Consider the following 18,295-nt stretch of genomic DNA (forward strand, 5'->3'; position numbering starts at 1 on the left):
CGAACGAAAGGAACAAAAGTTTGGGGATAATAAAACGATTTATTTCGCTGCGAAAGTGAAATGGCTAAGGGCAAGTTACACACAGGGTGGACCAGTGCACTTTCGTCGCTTGATAACACGTGGCGGACATGGTTGGCCACCGTTGCGTGGCTGAGTGACGATCGTCCGCACACGCTCCGAACGCCCCGTACCGCAGGTTACCGAGCAAGCGCTCCAGTCGGACCAATCGGAGAGCACACAATCGACTGGCAGCGTGTCGTAGGGGTTTGTCCTGGGTCCCTCCGTGGGATCCTCTCCATCCACGTCGTCGTGGCGTGCGGAAAGAGTCACCTTGCACGTCTGCACACAATCGTCGGCAGTGAGAAAGTTGTTCCGGTTGCCACGGCATCCGCCGTAGAAGAATGGGACGCAGGTACCCTGGTTGGTATCGTAGGCGTAGCGCTGGTAGCGACCCCGACACGGACCCGCCTCCGGCAGCTGGGAGCAAATCTCCTGCGCAGTGAAGGTGTCGTACAGGCAGTCAGCTTTGTCCGTGCAGGGACGCTGCTGGTTTAACTCGATCCGGTTGCGGCAATACTCCTGATCCGCCGGAGATAATAACAAGAGGCGACTACGTATCGTCACCCCCTTGCCGCAGGTGGCACTGCAAGGACTCCAGTCACTCCACGAGGTCACCGGACACAGCGGATCCGGGGCTTCCATCTCGGTAATGGAGCATTCCGGTTGCATGCACTTCTGCTTTTCCACTACAGAGGGTTAAAACAAAAATGTTATCACACAAGAGGACAACCACCACCACGGTGAGAATGCTTACCAACGCTGATGTGAGGACACTTCTTTCGACCCATGTGCTCGATGAACGTGCGCGTTCGCATGGTGACCCCGATGCCGCAGCTAACCGAACACTCGGACCATTCGCTCCACTTGGTCGTGCGGCAAACGCCAACGCCCTCTCCGTCATCATCCACATTCGCCACCGACTGTCCCACATCCTCCGAGCTCAGCTCCCCCGTTGCATCATCCCCTTCTGCCGCCGGCGCTCCACCATCAGGGCCACACTCCGGAACATCGGCCACACACATCTCCTTCGCGATCAACTGTCGGTTGCACTGGAACGTGGCCGCCTTTTCCGGCTGCAGGTACTCCCGGGTCCGCATCCGGATGCCCTTCCCGCACGTCACCGAGCACGGCGTCCACTCGGTGTAGCCCGTGGTCGCACACTCGGCACGCGTTTCCTCCTCGGTGTTTTCCGCCAGCTCGAGCACCTGCGCCTGCAGAAACTCTTCGTCGCAGTTCCGGGCCACAAGTCGCTCCCGGCGAATGTACAGCCGCGCCAGCGGGGTCATTTCCTTCGCTCGTGGATTGTAGAACGGAGCGCGCGGATCCTCCGGGTAGAGCGTGGTGATGCGGTGCATCCGCTCGCGTGGCTGCGTTTCCGCATTCGCGGACATGTAGCTGATGCCACTGTCCGTGCCAGCGTCCCACGGGTACAGATCGATGTCCAGCGACTCCGCCCAGGTACAGTCGCCCCGGCACAGATCTAGCCCGCTCACTCCGACCACCCAATCGGGTGACGGGCCAAACATGGATGCCAGCGAAATTTTGTGATGCTTCCGGTCGACACGGAAGTTCGACGTAGTGTTGGCGTTCACGCGCGGATACCACAAACCGGCCGCCTTTATGAGTGTCCGCAGGCGGGATCCCTTCGCCCGCAGCTCCTGCTCGAGCAACCGAACCGAGCCCCACTCGGCCAGCATCCGGAAGCCGTCGGTGGCGATGTGATTCTCACCCCAGAAGGAAAAGTTTGTCTCGTGCGACGCACCGATCACGTCCGAGAAGTGCGTCAACCAGATGGCAAACGGGTAGTCCTTCGGGTGTGTCTCATTCGACCATATGCCCTCGAACACGAACTAACGCGAAGAAGTGGAAAAAAAGCGATGAATATTGGGATATCCTTTCCTAAGCTACCAATGCCGGGCTACTAAGACCCCAAAAGACTCACGCTATACTTTGCCTCATCGCAGGCGCAACATTCACCCTTCTGTATCCGTGGTTCTGGTTTGTGCTCGCACAGGACGCGCGTCAGCGAACCGTCATCCGCGTACCAGTGCTGTTCGTCCTCAAACACCATGGCGGATATGGCCACACATCCCGAGCCGGTTGCCGGTGCGACCCACATTACCTGAATCTCCGACTTGGGGAAATCGTCCGCCTGGGTGACCGTGTTGACACACTGGTCGTGGAACTTGGTGAGCGAATCGCTGAACAGCTGGAACCGTCCGACCCGCTTCGGTCCGGCAATGAACGATCGGGCGCCATTTTTGGCGTGCGCCACCAGCGTGAAGTGACTAAACTGCTGCAGTTTCGCATGAGTTCGCGAGCCGACGATGAACACTGTAAGTAAAAGGGAATTGCGATCACTTACTTGGGGAGGGGTACGATATTTTGTTATTTTTGTCCACTTTGTAGCCAGAGAAAAGAAGTAGGCTGGAGCTACGACGTCACTAAAGCAAGTTGGCGGTGAGTTTCTTTTTTTTTCATTCACTATTAAGGTTTGTTCACACCGATTTTCTATTGAATGTAGAAATTTGTTTTGCTAAAACCTATTGTTTTTAGTCAATTTTAAAAGCCTTCCTCTACTCTCTCAGTTTAGTTTCAAATAATGTTGATAAGGAGCCCTCCGTTGGGAGTTTGCTAGTTTAAACTCATCTATGCTAGGGCGGGAATGCAGCACGTGGAACTTTAACCTCGTCCCATAATCTCTCGCTCGTTTGTGCTTCACCTCGCCCTTCCGCGACGATACTGCCCTCCGCTTCCTTCCTAAACAGACGGTTATTATTGCGGCTGCTGATGTAAATTATCAGCGATGAGCCAGTTCAGACACTCGGTACACCAGAATGTCCGCGGTGACGTCGTGTGCTCGGGTTCATCATGCAGCAATTAGACATTGCTTTTGCGTGCACTCGGTCAGAAGAATTCACTACTCCTGCGTCAGTTGCTGGGAATGTAGGTTTTAACGGACTTACGGTTGTAGATCTTCCCCGGTTCGTATCCTTTCGGGTCGTCCCGAATTGCCAGCCGGTAACCGTTGTCACCCGGTTGCTTCGGTGTTGTTACTGGCTGACCATCGAGCACGGGCACCTTACTGCACGCCTCCGAGAGGCCCACGAATGCAACCAGCAAGATGATCGCACCGACGACGGACCATCGACGAGGACGATTCGATGGTTCCATATGCGTCACTTATCAGTCCTTTACAGTCAGCGGGATGATCCACTCTCCTAATCCTATCTCGACAATCTCGAAATGGTGAACCAGCTTAAAGGGCGCACACACACACTTACAGCCAAGCACACACGGCGGGGGAACTTTCTTTCCGCTTGTAGTCCGTTTGCTAGCGCGGCTGATTAGTGACTGAAACGATCGTGACGGAAATGGTTTGGTTCGGATTGCGGATTATCAAAACCGAGCGGACCCCGGAGATGGTACGAAAAGGTAGGAGAAGTAGGATGATCCTTTATCTCTCAATGGTCTCGCGATCGTTTCCATCCCTCGTTCCGATGCACGGTGATGACGTATAGTGCGCACCCCGGGCACCCTAGATTCCGTGTGTATTTGTCCCTTTGGGAAGTGTGAAAGGTTGATAGTAAAACGCAACGAGCGTCCGACATTCTACAAGCTCCCTTCCTCCCTTCGCGGTGGTTTGTAGGATCGGCTTGTTTTTCTTCCCACCGACACAAAGTATGCAATCACCGATTAATGGGTAGAACAAATGAATCCAAGTAGGCATGTGTTTTTGTGTAAATGTGTGTTTCTTATTTATTCTTTTTTAATGTTGGCTTAATTTTATTGCTACATCCATAATGAGATGCCCTTTTGCGTAGAGATTTAGTAAGTAGAGAAAATGAAGGTTCAGCGACGAAATTACAATGGTAAACAAAAATCACATTAAATCATTACACAAAGAGAAGAATGTTAGAAAAAGTTTGTTCGGTTTAGAGATTTCCTTAATAGCACTTGAACCCAGGAAAACAACACCTCCTAGTTGTCCGAGACATTGAGATAGGTTTGATGGGACACTTAGTAGTGAATTAAAACGAGCAAAAAAATGTTACTAATCACAAAGATTTCCCCAAGATGGCTCCTTTGTGGCACCTTAAAATAGATTTTTATCCTTATCGCGTTGCTTGACTAGAAAAATGTCTGCTGGAATGAGCTCTCTCTCTCTCTCTCCCAATCTCTCTTTCAATATAGTAACTTAAAGAAAACCTCCAAGCCCAAAAACCAAACCATACGTTCGCTAACTGCAATTCCATGTTAAACTTTTAAGCAACGAATCAACTATTTCTCCCGCCCCTAAAAACACAAAATCACTAGCTTTTCGCCCTGCGTTGACTGGAATCGATCCAACGTTTTCGTCGTGCTTGGTGGCAGCTCGATGTTGTTTTCCTCTCTTAGAACGATCGATGGGATCAATCGCTCCGGTGCTCCGGATTATTTAGAAGGTCAGAATCGGTTGCTCTCGGTGGTCCAGTAGATCTGTTCGGAAAGATAAGCAGCTGTTAGTGTTGACTGATTGAAAACCCTTTGCCCTTCCATGAAGATCTTTTCACCCTTTGCTATGCTCCACCACGGCAGCGTCACGTAGGTAAGGAACGCATTCAAAGGTGTCGACTGTTGGCGACGGTTTTCCTTCCAGAAATGGAACGTTTGCGTAAAGCCTTTCGTTGTCCACAGCGGATTGTATGCGCCATCGTCGAGTTCTGTAAAAGAAAAAAGACATTGCTGTTAATGAATTGAGATCCGAGAAGAAGCTAATGATATGGTTAAGAGCAAACGTTCTACATGAAGCATACACGACATGGAAACAGCGACACACAGGACATAGGACATCAGCGTACAATATTAAACAAAAATTAAATGTACATAATGCTACTTCAAACCTTTATCCCCGTGGCCGCCGCCGTGGTGCCGCTTCGGGTGGTAGTCGCAAAGGTAATAGATGTTCGTCCCATCGGGCGTACGTCGCGTCGGAATGGTATCGATGCGGTGGTCGGCACCTTCCCGACCTCCTAAGATCGTTGGCCGTGCGTAGAAACTGTTGTAGGTTGGTTTCTTCATTTTCGGCAGCGTGGAACATTCCTTTTTTGCTCGCAAATCCTTCAGCGCCGCCCAAATGGCCCGATTGGAGAGTTCACTTTCGCTCGTCTCATCCGTCGTCGTGGTCGTCGTCGCCGTCGCCGTCGTCGTCGTGGTCGTTTCGTCGGGGTTGCCGTTGATGTCACGTTCACTAGTTGGTGGAACTGTCGGAGGCAACGTGCCTTTATGTTCCACTTTTGTGTCTTCGATGAACGGATCGGCGAGGGATTCCGGTACAGTTGACTTTTCTCGTTTCTTATCATCCTCTTTCAGGGATGTTTTGGGGTTTTCATCTTTGGATGATACTATAACTGAATCACTGGATTTTTTCGGACCACCGTCCGATTTCCGTTTGTCCTCTTTTGCAAAAGCCTGAGTTGCCGCAGAGGATGACTTGCTTCTTCGGTAAATCAAAGAAAAACGACTGCTAGTGCCATTGCTGGCAGCCCCTCGATGCTGATCCGTCGTAGTAACCCTTCCGTTTGAAGTGCGACGTTCCCGATGTTCTTTAATGTTTGCAACCGATACGGACATTGCCTTTGGCTGTTGGTGCTTTCCTTGGCGATCAGTGTTACTTGCATTGCTACTCGATCTGGTGCCAGTTCGTTCGGCAGGAAACTCTTCCTTACCATTGACGCGAATCAATTGCTTCGGATCGAGCGGACCGACGGCTTCCGGCTTAGCAGTCACCTCCTCGCCGGCTTCCGTCAGATCGCCACCACCGTTCAGTGAGACGGCATCGTCCGCAAGCTCGTATTCACCGTCCTCTGTGGCTTCCGTGGCACCGGCTGGTGGTCCTAAACTCGACGTGCTTCCCCCTGAACGGCCTCTTCTTCCGTTGTTATTATTGTTAATTGCATTGCTGTTGCTCGTGGTCACCTTTCCCTTGCCGGCGGGTTTTCCACTGCCTGCCTCAACCTCCGGTCCGTTACCGTTGAATCGTTTCGAGCGGAACACAGGCGTACTGAGACGCTTCTTTGGGCTTTGGGTAACCTTCTGACTATTGTCTCGCTTCTTCACCCCAGTGACATTCTGCGGCAAGACCTTTTTCTTCGTCCGTTCATCAATCGGTGCAGACGTACTGGGGGAAGATGTCCGCACCTTTGCCCCACCGGCAAACTCTAGCTCGCTCTCCACAATCAAAACATTCCGGTGCTTCATCAACGGCGAACGTCCCTTCGAAACGGTGGCCAAACAGGCTGGTGAATCGTGCAACTCGAGCGATTGTAGCCTTCGCTCCGTTTCGCTGCTGACGGACGCCATCATACGCTTTCCGTCTTCCCTGCGAACCTCTTGCTCCGCCGACTCACTACCGCACTTTGGACAGGGCTCGTAAACTTCCGACATCTGCATGGAGTCGGTGTCGGACCAACGTTTGCGCGTGCCAAAGCAACTGCAACAGTTGCTCGTCGACGTTGCGGTGCCGCTGCCGATTGATTCCGCTGGACGCGTTTTGTTCGTCGATCCTTTAAGTTCCGCTCCCTTGGACTGCTTGGATAAACTAGCAACAATATCGCCATGCGGTTGTGGCTTTGGAAGGGATTCGGTTCCCTGCGGGACTACTGTTGGTGGAAGCGTTGGTAGATTCGCGATGTCCGAGAAGCAGGAGGAAGCAGGACGATCTGTGTAGTTCGTGTACGTGTGTGTGTTTATATTTTCCATAAAAAATACCGCAACACGTGGTCAATTTGGGAAAAACGTAGGATGTTTCAAGATGGAATCGGTATCGTGTACAGGTGTTTTGTTTGTGTAAGAGAGATAGAGAGAGAGAAAAGAGAAAAGAGAGAGAAAATTATAAGAAAAACGAACAAGGATAAAAATCGAGCTCGAAAGCACGTCGAATCGTTCTATTCGATAGTGGGACCATAAGAGGTGGTTTTTCAGGGTTTTTCAGGGTTTTTAATTACTACAGCACATCGTTTTATTATCTAGCAGGCGGGCACTACTTTGAAGATAGTGGGATAAAACTCGTTGAATGGAGAAAGATGAGGATGGGGAATGAAAAAAAAAAAAACAATGACAAGGAACTAGGAAAATGGTAAAGGGCAGAAAGTAAAACAATTGCCATACAAGTTAGTAAATGAAGAGTTAGGTACAAAACGGGGGATGATGGGATAAATACAAACAGGAAGATGGTAAAAAACAAATATTCTTTCTTGGCATTTTTTAGTTAAAGCGATCGTCCTGCTTCCCCATGGATGGTATTAGTTTGCGCGTCATGCAAACCAAACACAAAACACGCTCTCGGAATGGGGGGGGATTATTTGGTTATTAGTGGTTTGTTCTCGGTCGCGATAGAAAAGCAGAAAAGCTCGGCATTTTTCCACATGACCAGTTGAAGAATAATCATATACAGTAGAGTTGGTCAAAGTAAGCGAGCAATACAGAGCAACGCATGCCATGCAGAGGAATAAGGTATCACAGGAGGCTACTTTCAAGGTGGACGGACGTAGAATTTTTCAAAATGTTGCCTTACGGAGTGCGAGAGTAGACCGGGCAATAAGGAAAAGTTGTTTTGCAGTTCATTATGGTTCATGATAATAAGTCGCATTCGAAAAGTTAAGTACGCAAAGGTTGTGGTAAACCATTTATGTTGTATGAAATGCACTGATCGTCTTCTATGAAAAGTATAGAACCGGGAAGAGATAGTATGAAAGAGACGATGAACGCGCTTTACAAGGAACGGTCATGGATGGACGATGTCCATGTTCTACGAAGCGTTTCTACAAAAGCGACATTGATCAAAACATCCAAACAGAATTAAGAAGAAAGTGGAAACGGGCGCCATTTCCAATCCGATCCGTCTTACCGTCGCGCAAATCACCAGCCTCGATTTCCGACACCTCGTTCGCCAGACAATCAAGCCCTTCGTTCTCCGACCGCGCCTTCGAGCCGCCGTAACCCGACGATCCATCGGTGGCGTTCTTCGTGCGCCATCCGTAGCGACTGAAGTTGTTTAGGTTGGCGCTCGGGTCGCTGAGTCGACGCTGGTGTCGATAGTTGTAGTACTCCTCACAATCTTCTTCCCATTCGGAGTCCCACATGTCGGTGGCACAGAACCTGTGGAGAGCGTGATTTAAAATTTCGTTTGCTCACATCATGGCAGAGGAATTTCCTACCCTGGCTCACTGGTGGGAGTTTCAACACCGGATCCTTTCGGTTTAGTAACGGCCATCTCGGCGTGTCCTTTGCCCTGTGGCCCCTTCATACGGACAAACTCGCAGCGAGTTTGCGGGCCGCCCGAACTGAACAACCCAAACGACATCCTTTGGGCAACCTTCGAGCCAAGGCTGGATTGCTATGAACGACACGAAGCGACAATCAAGGAGCGCCAGCAAAAATACACCATGACACCACCTACCCTAGCGTCGTAGACTCGCTTGAGTGCATCGTACCGGATCGAGCCGAGAAAGATCACCCCCTGCACGCTACCGTCACGATCGGTCGCCACCAGCTCCACGCACACCATCTCGCCGTCGCGCACCAGTATGTCGTGAAACACCTCGTCAAAGTTGTCCACCATGAAGCAGATGTGCGGGTAGGTAATCTCCTCGCTGTCGCCCTTGGTATCCATCTTCCGGCGGCTCGGTGAGGCGTACACTTTCTGCGAATGGCGTCGCAGTACCTGCAACTCCTTCGGCGACGTGCGCGTGCAGATCGCTAGCGTGAGCGTGTAGTTGAACTGGTGAATCACCAGATTGAGGTAGACGGTTTCCTCCCAGTCGACGTCCGGATCGCCGATCGGTAGCTTGCGCGAGTCCTTCCGGAACACTTCGATCTCTGTTTCGTACTTGGGCATGGCCCGCGATGACCCTTTGATGTGCTTTTTGCGCACGAAAAACAGCAGATCGTCGCAGTCGATGCTATGCTCCGGTTCGGACTGGAATAGAAAGTGGCGCACGAACAGGTCGGTCCAGTAGGTGGTTCCCTGCAATACGACAAATCCACCTTCTGCAAAAGAGAAAAAGCAAAAAATATTGTCTTTGAATTTAAAACCAGCAAACTTTCAGCAGGTTCACTTTTCATTAAATTGAAGTTAATCCGACCATTTTGCTATAATTCAGTCTACCTATGGACAAACAGAAAATATGGTTTGTTTGTGACTTCCATCTTCTTTTACAGGCGTGCATTTGATTAAAGGAAAAAAAACAACGTAAATGAAACCTGCACTCTTATGGTGCTCTTTTTATACTTCATTTCGGAACGGAATGATTTACAGCATCTCCAACTGGGACGAGCGGTGCACCAAAGATAAGAACAACTTGTTTACGTACAAAACGTTAAAAGGAAAAGTTTTTAATGGATGATCAAAATACAGACCTACATAAGCATTCTGTGAATTCCTATGAGGACCGACTGACTATCTCTACATACGCAAAAAGGGAAAAGTTTAGTAACCCTCTAATGGCCAACTATTTGGTAATAAGACGGCCGATACACTGACGAAAAATAAGTTTTTAAGTGTATTAATAATCTCCACTCAAAAAGAACGAATAAATAATTAATCTTTTTCGTTCTTTTCCAGACAAAACCGATGTGCTAGGCGATGTCCGTAACCAGTCGTTCTACTTAAACAAACATCATTCAACCGTCTGAAGGTGAGTCACTCTTTCAATTTGTCAAACAGAATAGATGAAAATCTATTCGGCCAGATGATTCGTTAATTATTTTACCTCATCTTCTGTTTAGTGACTAATGCAGTCCTTGCGGTTAATTTTTAAGTTCACAGTCACTTTTCAATAAATTTTAGTAAAAGTAGGGGAAAAATTAGGCCGCCTACTGCGTGGCGAAGGAAAATTGTTTGCAACGACAGCTATAATGAAATGTTCACAGTTCTCGTCTCTTCCACACGCCTTTCGCTAATGAGATTCAATGGCACACCCTTCGTGCGGGATTCGATTGGATCCTTAATTGAATTTTACATCATCCATTCTCTTTGTTCGTCCCGGGTTTTCCGCTACCAAAGTCCCTAATCAATATCTTCTCTAGTTACCCAATCGAAAGGACACGCCGGAATGCCCTCATTCTAGCGAATACTTCTCGTCGCAAAAGAATGTGCATAAAATTGCCGGTTATCATTGTTGTGGCTTTTTTTTGTTTTTGCCCGTGTACCGTTTGACATTTTGGAAAACTCCCTCGGGAAAGGACGACTTGGGACGAGCAAAAGGAAAGAAATGCGCATATTCATATCTTTGTATCCGTCATTCTCGTGGAAAATGCTGCCACAACTACATTGAAACGACGAGGTCGGCTCACTTTCACCTTATTCGCCTTCAAATGCATTCGAGAAGGAAAAATCGATAATCCTGCTAGGATAACTGGAAAAACGCAGTCGTCATGATTTTTGTTTTATCATTACGAACGAAGGGGAGTTTTTGGGGGTGGGAAAAGGAACTTACCATCTTTGAGCAGCTGCCGCATTTCTTTCGTCCGCTGGAAGTTGATTTCCTCCAGCAGCAGCTGGAGGGCTGTCTGGGGTGACTTCAGCATTGCAGCTGCTGCCGAACCACCCAGACTACCGCCAGCTCCCGTCCCTGCCGACATCATAAAGGCTCGCCGTTGGTCGTCCACAGTTGCCGGAATGTGCCGATGCGGGGGAAATTATCGATGAAACGAGCCCCGGTAAACGTTTTGCACCGAGGATCAAAGCCGTGTCTGAACCCGTTCACCTGCAGCGACCTTGCGAAGACACGTAACAACAGCCAACAGTCTTCATTTCATATGGGAATTTATACACGGTAGCTTTCCGTTGGTTACGGTTGGGAAGCCAAGAGAATAGCCATCAATTCAAGGCAATTATTCAAACAACATCGCTAGCGGACACTGGTTTCTAAAACCGTTCTATTCTTTAACAAGAGTTTTTGCGTACTACAATCCCGAAGCGAAGGACCTAAACTCAAAGGTTGTAATGTTTCCGGTAGTGCTTCAGCGCCTGACTGCCACTCGAGCTCCAGTGGTGGTGGTTAAGAAGTCTCGTAAGGCGATGCCGCTCTCGGTGCGATTGCGCAATTGCTTGACCGATGCAATAGTCACCACTTTTGTCATCCTCCGACCCCAAACTGCGTGCTGAGGCAGGCGGAAGCTCCAAACACTGAATCACATGCCGCGATTCTGGGCAGAGTGCACATAGGTAAACATAGCTTGCTTTTGCGTCGAAACAAACAAAGAGAAACATAGTAACTATAAAACACTGAGGTGAAACAGTATTATTTTTATGTCTAAAATGACATTTGTATGAATATGATACCAAGGCAACGAAAAATAAGGTCTTATAAAACACGTGTGATGTTTTTTGATGAAAAAATCATATAAAAATGAAGAAACTCAAATGTTTAAGCATTGCGAATGCGTTATTGGGAAAATGCTTTCGGGCGTTCTAAAGCTTCTGGAAAACTGCGTTATGAAATGCTTACAATTTTTAATTTTATTCAATTTTCATTAATCATTCCTATGGCATTCCTAGATTTTAGATTTACAATAGTTTGCAAACTTTAATAAGTAGATTGTTGTTTCTTCATACATATCTAAGACTGGGCGATCTATCATCCGGGATAGAAATCTCCTTATAAACCACTCTTCTACTCTATCTCGTTTCATTCATGGAATATATCCACAAAAGGACCACATAATTCACCTTTCCTATTCATCATTAGTGTTTCACTTTTTCACCATTAATTCTAGATGATATTCGTTAAAACCTTTGGACTCCAAACCACGACTTCCAAACAGTTCCAAGCAACGAACGAAAGAAAATTACAATAAGGGGGTGACGGTGTACCGCCTGGGACGCACCAATCATTTAGTCTATCTTATATTAACTTTAAGAGTTCTTGCACAGTTGTCCTATCTGCTCTCCTTAATTGTAAAACGGAAGTATCTTCAATCGAACAACAATTCGTTGTAGTTGACGAGTGAAAGGGCAAACGTTTGGGTTACAAACATTTGAAAATGCTTGCTCTTACGTGCTTAAGCTATATAAAGTATCTTTCGGTTCTATTCCATTCCGAAGCACAACGTCCAACAATTATTTCTGAATTGTATTCCGAAGAAAAGTAGATTTTGATTTAAAACGGGCATAGGAACGATTCCATGTGTTAAAGAAAAAAAAATAGATTGACCTGAGGAAACCCCTCTTCACTTATCCAGTAAGATGAAATAACACCCAAACTGTGTTCGCTCCTCCTCTTCGTGTTTCCAAGTCTACATCAGACAGAAAGTTGAGCATATTCTAAACATTACTGCATTGCTATCTCGATTCTAGATTCTTTACCTTTTTAATGCATTTGTTCGTAATGTCACATGAGAATTACTTCTTCGACTTATCAGCTACTAAAAAATAGGTTCTTCTTAGGATAGTTTCCTGTTTTTAAATAGGTAAACTTCTGAAATAGATACGCTTTATGACTTAATACCTGATAGGATACGCACACTTTTATGGTGTGAAAACTAGCGGGAAGGAGGACACTATTCCTACGGCACGATTGTTTCTTTTAGTGATTGAAAAATAAAGATACTCTAAGTAACTCATGATAAGAAAAAAAAAATACTACCAAAAATGTAAAATCTTCTATTCCTAAAAAAAGGTTAAAAAAAATTAAACAATATTTCTTTTAGGCAAACCAAAGGTGCTGCTCCGTATCACGAAATTATTCCGGCCAGATGGCATTCATTTTGTTACTTTTAAAGTAGCAACCTGCGATGCGAGTAGATTCGCGCATTCTTTTCGTGTTTTCTAGTACATACTTACGTCTCTTGGAGGTTAGTTTTGCTTGAAAAGCGTTGCTATTTTATGGCCACTGACTGTATGTGTGTGTATGTATGACCGCTGCATACGTTAAGGTTCACAGCTTAAATGTATACTCTTCTCCTAGCGAAAGCGAGAGCCTACTTTCCCCAACGGAAGCAATGATCTTCCTGATCCGACGAACCGCTGGTTAGTCGGGGCAGCTTTTGCTCACAACGCCTCCGGTGGATCTTCAATCCGGCAAACAGCTTAAAGGTGGCACTGCACAGATTGCACTTGTGAGGACGTTCGTTCGAATGCAGCTTGCGGTGCGTTATCAGATTCGAGGGATGTACGAATGCACTCGAGCACAGATCGCACTTGTACCGCCGCTCGCCCGTGTGCGTCCGGATGTGGATAAGCAGGTAGTCTTTTCTCTTGAAGCGCTTGTGACACTCGGTGCACTTGAACGGCCGGTCGGTTGATGGCACGAACGCGACTGCTTCGTTGCGCTCGAAGTGACTCAGCACGTGCTTCTCGAGCAGCGCCCCATCGGTGAAGCTGATGGCGCAAATCTCACACCGGCGACTGACCAGCGACTTTCCGCCCGTGGACCCGCTGCCTGCCTCCCCATCACTGATTGCCCCTCCACCGTCACCGTGAAGCTCTGCTGCAGCCCCTTCGTTACTGGTTGACTGATCTAGCTGTCGTTGCTGCTGAATGGCATTGGAGATAGATGAACAAGACTCCTCGTTGCCACTGCCTGAACTATCAGCTCCACCGGTTCCGCCATCTGACTCGCCAGGCATCGAATGGTGCGAGTGGTGCTTACGCAAATGAGCCAACAGGTTCAACTCACATTTGAATACCTTGTTACAGAAACGACAGCTGCGCACCTTGTTCACCAGCTCATCGTTCGCGTGCGTCGCCTCATGCACGCGGCGCAGCTCCTCCGTGCGAAACATCTTCGAGCACTTCGAGCAGGGGTGCTCCGGTGGAGGCACGTTCACAATCTCCTCCGGATCCGGTTCGAACGCGTTTCTTCGGCGCTCCGTAATGCCAGACGGAACACCATCCCCGACCCGACGGTACACGACCTGTAGCTGCTGGCCCGGCGCAGAATACTGCTGAGATACGGCGCCAGCAAAGGAACCTTCATCGGAACCGATCGGTCTACTTCGAGAAGCTGCAAACTGTTTCAGCATAAGCGCTTGCAGTTGTGCCGCGTCGTGCTCATTCGTTCGCATTTGATCCGTCAGGGGTAGATGGGCGACTGCGGTGGAGGCTCCGCTGGGGTCTAGTGATCCGAGCACGAGCGCACTGTTTCCGGCTGCACCATTGATTCCATTATGCAGTACCATGTGTGCGTTCAGCTCGTCAAGATAGCGAAATATTTTCATGCAATAGTCGCATCGGAACATAATCACCGTCGACGGTGACGATGAGGAAGATGATGAGTGCTGGGATGATAAAATAAAAATTTTACAGTAAATTTCGGAACCGGCAGTCGGAACCCTTCCTCCTCTTGACATGATACCTACTTCTTTTTCCTGATCGCCAACGTCCGCTTCTTCCATGGCTTGCTGCAACAACTCGCTAGGATCCATCTCGAACGAATCGTCCTGCGGTTCTTCCTTTACCTGGACATCACCACCACCACTCCGGTCGGCCGGGACCTCCTGCTTGATTGTCGACATTTCATTGCCGGTGGTCATGAGTATTCCCATATTTTTCGCCTGCTCCTGAAGCACCTGCTCTAACAGTTGTTGTCGCCGCTGCTCCACTAACTGAGCCACTTGCGCGTGACTGACTGGGCAACCTTGGCCGAGACTACTTCCAACCAACTCCTGATGCTCCTGTTGACGCTGGGGATGATCTTTACCATTCGCCTCGCGGAGAAGCATCCCTTCGTCAGGCAGTTGCATATCTTCATCGAGATCGTCGTCATCGTCACCGATGCTATGGTTCGCCATTCTTTTGCTCTGACTCGTCGTCGAAATGTCCGCTGCCATCGCTGGCGATGGTAGCTCACCGTCCTCCAGTTCGATTTTAACAAAGCGTGCCGCATCGATCAGCTGATCACCGTCCGCCGCATAGTCCTCCATGCCCATGTAACCCTGCTGCTGATGCAAGTTTCTTGCGTGCTCCTCCAACAAATCGTAGCTTCCGAAGGATTCGTGGCACACGCGACAATCGAACGATTCCAGCCGCCGATGGGAACGTAAATGATACTTCAGCGTCGAGGGCGAGATGAACGTTTTCAGGCACACCAGACAGGTGTACAGATTGTCGCCCGTGTGAGAGCGCTGATGAATCTTCCAGTTCGATCGGTCATTAAACTTCTTGCCGCAGTATTCGCACGGAAAGAGGTTCGTGCGCGTGTGCAGGTTGTTGTGGCGCCGAAGGGTGTACGCATTCCGGAACGTTCGCCGGCACTCTTTGCACTCGTACTTTCCCTCCCTACGAAGTCCGGCACCGGCAGCAGAGTCCATTTCCATTTCCGATAGGACGCACGTCCGTTTCCGGTTGGTACTGTGAGCGGTCGATACCGATTCCGCCTGCGCCGCCGCTTGCACCGTAGCACCCCAAGACGAGGAAACGACATTACTTCCCTTTTCACCCACCGGAGTAGCAATCAAGTTCTTGGCTACTCGTATCGACCCCCCCCACGTCCAACCCGTCGTCTTTTTCCGCCGCTGCCATGTCAAGCATCGTGCGTATGCCGAGCTCGGACAGTTGGTTCAACGCGATGGCCACCGTTGCTTCATTCTGTTGACTTTCTGTTATCGACGTGGTCGATGTGGCCGCCTGCTGCTCGTGCTCTTTTTCTTCATCCTGCTGCATGTACTCTCCATCTTTCGCCGGTTCGGATGTCGTCCCGGGATCTTGGACCTCACTCGACAGATCCGTTTCTCCCAGAAGATTGTGCAGGATCGTGTTGTTTTCGATGCATTTCTCGCGGAACTTATAGAAATCATTTAATTTCAGATCGCAAATGGCACAGATAGCAGAAGGGAAGACGTTTTTAAGTTTCACCTGTAAGTTTAATGAAAAAAAAACGGGTTTTTTTAAATTGAAACAAAGAATCTTCCTACAATCCAGGACATACCTTCACCGATGTGCAGTCAAAAATCTTCTTGAGGAGCGCGTCATCAATTCCACTTTCGTCCTCGAAGACGCGGGTTAGTTTTTGCTCCTTGGATAAACATAACCGGCATATGCTGCTTGAATCACTGCTTGAAGAACAGAAAGATTGCGAATAAGTTAACATTCTAATTTATGTCCGAGTGCTCTATCTTTTCAGATTGTTTATTAAATAACTTTGAAAAACAGAATTTAATGCCAAACGTGACCCGTTATCTTTGGAGCAGGATGAGCTGGTCAAAGTGTAGCGACTAAAATTAAAGGGGCAAAACAAAACCCCTCATGGGGAATTCCCTGGTGGTAAAAAAAGCGCGGCCATCATTGGGATAATACAGCAAAAAAACAAAAAAACAATAAAACCGCGAAACATACAAATGTGGTCAGCCGGTTACGCACATTGTTGCAAATCGTGCGCGCACTTACACTCTTGTTTGTGATGTTTAAAAACAAAAAAACATCACGCAAGGTCAATAATAGTAAAGTGGTAGTATTGTGGAGTAAACAAAACACACGCACACACACAGCGAACAGAACATAGGCGCATGTATGCACGTGTGGGGCAGCATATACATATCTCCCCCCGCCTCCCCCTCCCTTTCCATCATTCACCCGCCTACTCTTTCGAAATGAAATTGCGGGATGCCGGTCGGTGCGGAGTTATAATACATGCTCAATAGTGGAACACGAACAAACACCTTAAAATATACGGATCATCTTCAACAAGCTCGATATTACGGAAGAAGAAACAACGCCATTACGATTCGCACGCGATCTGGTTGCCCTCCAGAGCACCGATCGGCCACATTTGGGAGGAAATCCGTCAGTCTTAAATTACACTTCTTTATTCCTTGAGAGAAGAACTTAGGACAGAACGCACATACACCATGAAGCTACGCAATACGATTTTACTGGGATTCACAGCAGTAAGCGACTTTGTTCATTGTTGTAATGCGCAAGCCATCTTTGTGAATCATGACGTTACTTTATGAAGAGCGAAAACCCCATACTCGGAGGATGGGGTGGTAGTGGTACTTACGGAGCAAAACTTTTACGTTCTAACAATAGTTGACTGATGCGTGACATTCTCTGCACTTCCGGCACTATTGTTCCACGCTCAAAATATAAAGGCGTTTTCTAGACTCCATATGCATTACAAAGATCACTTCCGATCGTATCCTTCCACAGCATCCTGCCCAACTGACAGCATTGCCCATACTGGCGATGCTTAGTGTCTCGCACAAGATCATCTTATGCCGCTTGTCACCATGTGGTGGATTGAAACAATACCTTTTGCCTTGTTTAAACCTTTTGAATCGAATTTGCACTAAAGGAATTATTTTGAAAGGTTTGTTGTCGAAATTTTATACTTTTGGCTATAACGACTACACTATAACTGGGCTTTCCTTTGTCATAGAACAATCTTAACACTGCGATCCTGGACGATTGCAGAAGAACTTCAAAACATTCTCGTAATACCCAGATTCTTCCGTATTACACAAACAACGAAGATCTTTGCTATCTTAGGGGAAACACACCACAACACCGTGAACATTTCAAACTGATTAGATATTGAGATTGCTCTTCTAAAAACAAGTTTTTACTTCCTTACCACGCGTTACTCACCTTTTCACAACCTCCATTAAGGACTTTCTTAAACATTCTTCATCGCGGCTCGAAACCGTGCTCGACGGCATTTCTTTAACCATATTTGCTACTGCAGGAGTAGGATCTTCATGACCGTTTGCTACTGATGCCACAGAATCTGGACTCTTGTGATTCTGCCAATCCGCTGGTCTTCCTAACAACAAAGGAATAACAATGGGAACTGAACATTAGTCTAACCACATTTTTGTTCTAACAACGAAACACCCACAACCACACACGCACATGCCCATAGATACAAGGGTATTCACTTGTCCCACGCACAGTTTCTGCACAGGTTTTCGGAAATCATGCGGAAACACTTACCGGAGACGCCAGGCGTAAATTGATACGCTTGTAATTTGTGTCCAAATGCTTGGGCACGGATTGTCAAGCACTGCGGCGCCTCAGGGATAGCGTTTTCTTACACGGATGGTCCTGCCAGGCTCACGTCGGGGAATCGAGAACGAAATCTTCGGATGCGATGCGTGCTCGGCGAATTGACCATTTCGGCTATGGCAATGCTGTTCCGTTCCCTAAACGATGCACGTAATCCGGCACATTGCTAGGTCGATGAGATAGAATGGAAAATTTTCCTCTGCAAATGTAAACAATGCACAATTTTCCACCTTTTTCCGCAAATAAACC

The 18,295-nt window shown here is 48.0% G+C and overlaps 3 protein-coding genes across 6 annotated transcripts; all 3 read right to left on the bottom strand.

Annotated features, from left to right (window-relative positions):
* Positions 1-21: 21 nt before the first annotated feature.
* Positions 22-3,384, bottom strand: LOC131272038 (spondin-1). The gene is made up of 4 exons (XM_058273649.1): positions 3,027-3,384; positions 2,003-2,394; positions 815-1,910; positions 22-746 (listed from the first exon to the last, which is right to left on the bottom strand). The coding sequence occupies exons 1-4, from the start codon at positions 3,232-3,234 to the stop codon at positions 76-78; spliced, it is 2,367 nt and encodes a 788-aa protein (XP_058129632.1). The 5' UTR covers positions 3,235-3,384; the 3' UTR covers positions 22-75.
* Positions 3,385-3,820: 436 nt separating this feature from the next.
* On the bottom strand, positions 3,821-11,148 carry LOC131261227 (uncharacterized protein KIAA0930 homolog). Of its 4 annotated transcripts, XM_058263196.1 has the most exons (8): positions 11,009-11,148; positions 10,539-10,818; positions 8,501-9,090; positions 8,259-8,437; positions 7,949-8,199; positions 4,944-6,761; positions 4,614-4,763; positions 3,821-4,539 (listed from the first exon to the last, which is right to left on the bottom strand). In XM_058263196.1, the coding sequence occupies exons 2-8, from the start codon at positions 10,684-10,686 to the stop codon at positions 4,499-4,501; spliced, it is 3,177 nt and encodes a 1,058-aa protein (XP_058119179.1). In that variant the 5' UTR covers positions 10,687-10,818; positions 11,009-11,148; the 3' UTR covers positions 3,821-4,498. The 4 variants fall into 4 exon arrangements, with proteins under 4 accessions (XP_058119179.1, XP_058119180.1, XP_058119181.1 ...); XM_058263197.1 differs by having other exon boundaries at positions 4,944-6,701; positions 10,539-11,148; XM_058263198.1 differs by lacking the exon at positions 4,944-6,761 and having other exon boundaries at positions 10,539-11,148.
* A 706-nt stretch (positions 11,149-11,854) lies between these two features.
* Positions 11,855-18,267, bottom strand: LOC131261255 (uncharacterized). Its single transcript, XM_058263240.1, has 6 exons — positions 17,975-18,267; positions 17,630-17,804; positions 15,972-16,095; positions 15,524-15,898; positions 14,404-15,474; positions 11,855-14,322 (listed from the first exon to the last, which is right to left on the bottom strand). The coding sequence occupies exons 2-6, from the start codon at positions 17,710-17,712 to the stop codon at positions 13,024-13,026; spliced, it is 2,952 nt and encodes a 983-aa protein (XP_058119223.1). The 5' UTR covers positions 17,713-17,804; positions 17,975-18,267; the 3' UTR covers positions 11,855-13,023.
* Between the last annotated feature and the right edge of the window lie 28 nt (positions 18,268-18,295).

The sequence above is a fragment of the Anopheles coustani genome, chromosome 3 (assembly GCF_943734705.1).
Source record: "Anopheles coustani chromosome 3, idAnoCousDA_361_x.2, whole genome shotgun sequence".
NCBI lineage: Eukaryota > Metazoa > Arthropoda > Insecta > Diptera > Culicidae > Anopheles > Anopheles coustani.

Excerpts from the sequence above, each read along its gene's own strand:
- LOC131272038 (XM_058273649.1), bottom strand. The coding sequence starts at position 3,234 with ATGGAACCATCGAATCGTCCTCGTCGATGGTCCGTCGTCGGTGCGATC. Across the intron at positions 2,395-3,026 it reads ACCGGGGAAGATCTACAACC|TGTTCATCGTCGGCTCGCGA; the intron begins GTAAGTCCGTTA and ends TTTTACTTACAG. Across the intron at positions 1,911-2,002 it reads GCGATGAGGCAAAGTATAGC|TTCGTGTTCGAGGGCATATG; the intron begins GTGAGTCTTTTG and ends TCTTCGCGTTAG.
- LOC131261227 (XM_058263196.1), bottom strand. The coding sequence starts at position 10,686 with ATGATGTCGGCAGGGACGGGAGCTGGCGGTAGTCTGGGTGGTTCGGCA. Across the intron at positions 9,091-10,538 it reads GCGGCAGCTGCTCAAAGATG|AAGGTGGATTTGTCGTATTG; the intron begins GTAAGTTCCTTT and ends TCTCTTTTGCAG. Across the intron at positions 4,540-4,613 it reads GTGGTGGAGCATAGCAAAGG|ATCTACTGGACCACCGAGAG; the intron begins GTGAAAAGATCT and ends CTTTCCGAACAG.
- LOC131261255 (XM_058263240.1), bottom strand. The coding sequence starts at position 17,712 with ATGGTTAAAGAAATGCCGTCGAGCACGGTTTCGAGCCGCGATGAAGAA. Across the intron at positions 15,899-15,971 it reads TTGACTGCACATCGGTGAAG|GTGAAACTTAAAAACGTCTT; the intron begins GTATGTCCTGGA and ends TTAAACTTACAG. Across the intron at positions 14,323-14,403 it reads TTGGCGATCAGGAAAAAGAA|CACTCATCATCTTCCTCATC; the intron begins GTAGGTATCATG and ends TTATCATCCCAG.